This window comes from Malurus melanocephalus, unplaced genomic scaffold (assembly GCF_030028575.1).
Source record: "Malurus melanocephalus ecotype Western Australia unplaced genomic scaffold, MMel_1.1 scaffold_2420, whole genome shotgun sequence".
Lineage (NCBI taxonomy): Eukaryota > Metazoa > Chordata > Aves > Passeriformes > Maluridae > Malurus > Malurus melanocephalus.
In genome coordinates this window covers 6,542-8,313 of record NW_026625652.1, presented here as the reverse complement: position 1 = coordinate 8,313, position 1,772 = coordinate 6,542, and the positions used below count along the sequence as shown (strand labels likewise).

Sequence of the window (1,772 nt, the reverse complement as noted above, 5' to 3'; positions counted from 1 at the left end):
GGGTCTCTCAGAACAGGGACACTTTGAAGGATTTTTGCTGCTGTCTCAGAGTCATTTTTGGGTCATTTTCAGTCATTTTTGGGTCATTTTTTGCCGTTTTTGGGTTTTTTAAATCTGGGATCATTCTGACGATTTCAGTGCCATCTCAGGGTCATTTTTGGGACATTTTCATCCATTTTTAGGTTATTTTGGGGGGATTTTTGGGTCATTCTCCACCGTTTTTGGGTCTCTCCAATCCGGATCCATTCCGAGGGTTTTTTCAGTCATTTTTGGGTCATTTTCCGCCATTTTTGGGTCATTTTCAGTGGATTTTTTTTTGTTTTCCGTCGATTTTGGGTCATTTTTGGGTCATTTTCAGCCATTTTCCGTCATTTTTGGGTCATTTTCTCCCATTTTTGGGTCTCTCCAATCCGGATCCCTTCCGAGGTTTTTTCAGTCATTTTTGGGTCATTTTTGGGTCCTTTTCCGTCTATTTTCAGCCATTTTGGAGTCATTTTCCATCAATTTTGGGTCATTTTAAGCCATTTTTTGGGTTTTTTTGTCATTTTCAGTCTTTTAGGCTCATTTTCAATGGATTTTTTTTCATTTTCTGTCGATTTTGGGTCATTTTTGGGTCATTTTCAGTCATTTTTGGGTCATTTTCATCCATTTTTGGGTCATTTTCAGCCATTTTTGGGTCATTTTCCGTCGATTTTGGGTCTCTCAGACCAGGACCTGTCCCTTCTGGGTGGGGAGGATCCCAAATCTGCGTTTCAGGGCCAATCGGTGCCGGGAGAATTTGTCATCGGGGGAGAATCGGGCGGGGTGGGCGGAGCGGGTGGGGACCCCGCTGGGGGAGACCTTCTGGGGGTGGAAAAAAATGGAAAATTTGCATTAAAATCATGAAGAATTTACCCAAAAATCACACAGAATTTACCCAAAAATTTACAAAAAAATTCTGCTCAAAATGTGCTCGAAATTGTCCCAAAATTTACCCCAAAAATCAGTGCAAATACCCTAAAATTTACCCGAAATTCAGCCCGAAATAGCCCAAAATTTACCCTAAAAATCCTCCAAAATTTACCCCAAAAATTCTCCAGAATTTACCCAAAAAATCTGCTCGAAATCACCCAAAATTCACCCCGAAATTGTGCCCAAAATCACCCAAAATTTACTCCAAAATCCCCCAGAATTCCCCCAAAAGTTCTGCCCAAAATCATCCAAAATTTACCCGGAAAATCACACAGCATTTACCCCAAAAAATCTGCTCAAAATAGCCCAAAATTTACCCCAAAATTGTCCCAGATTTACCCCAAAATTTTGCCCAAAATCCCATTAATATTTAGCCAATAATTACCCAAAATTTACCCCAAAATCCCCCAGAATTTACCCAAAAATTCTGCCAAAAATCACCCAGAATTTACTCCAAAATCCCCCAGAATCCCCCAAAATTTACCCCAAAAATTCTGCCCAAAATTTACCCCCAAAATCACACAGAATTCACCAAAAATTCTGCTCAAAATACCCCAAAATTTACCCCAAAATCGCCCAAAATTTACCCTGAAAATCCCCCAGAATTTACCCAAAAAAATCTGCTCAAAATTTGGCTGAAATCGCCCGAAATTTACCCCAAAATTCTGCTCAAAATGTGCCTGAAATTGCCCCAAAATCACCCAAAATTTAGCCCAAAAGAGGCAAAAATTTACCCCAAAAGAGCCCAAAATTTGCCCCAAAATACCCCAGAATTTACCCAAAAATTCTCCAGAATTTACCCAAAATTTACCCCCAAAATC

At 39.8% G+C, this 1,772-nt stretch overlaps 1 protein-coding gene across 1 annotated transcript in view; it reads right to left on the bottom strand.

The window, feature by feature from the left end:
* Window positions 1-368: 368 nt before the first annotated feature.
* NOP10 (NOP10 ribonucleoprotein) overlaps window positions 369-1,772 on the bottom strand; it is a 3,083-nt gene continuing 1,679 nt past the window's right edge. The window contains exon 2 of the mRNA XM_057388740.1: window positions 369-843. Within this exon, the coding sequence (XP_057244723.1) occupies window positions 703-843 (141 nt within the window). The 3' untranslated portion in view covers window positions 369-702. The remainder of the gene's footprint in view (window positions 844-1,772) is intronic.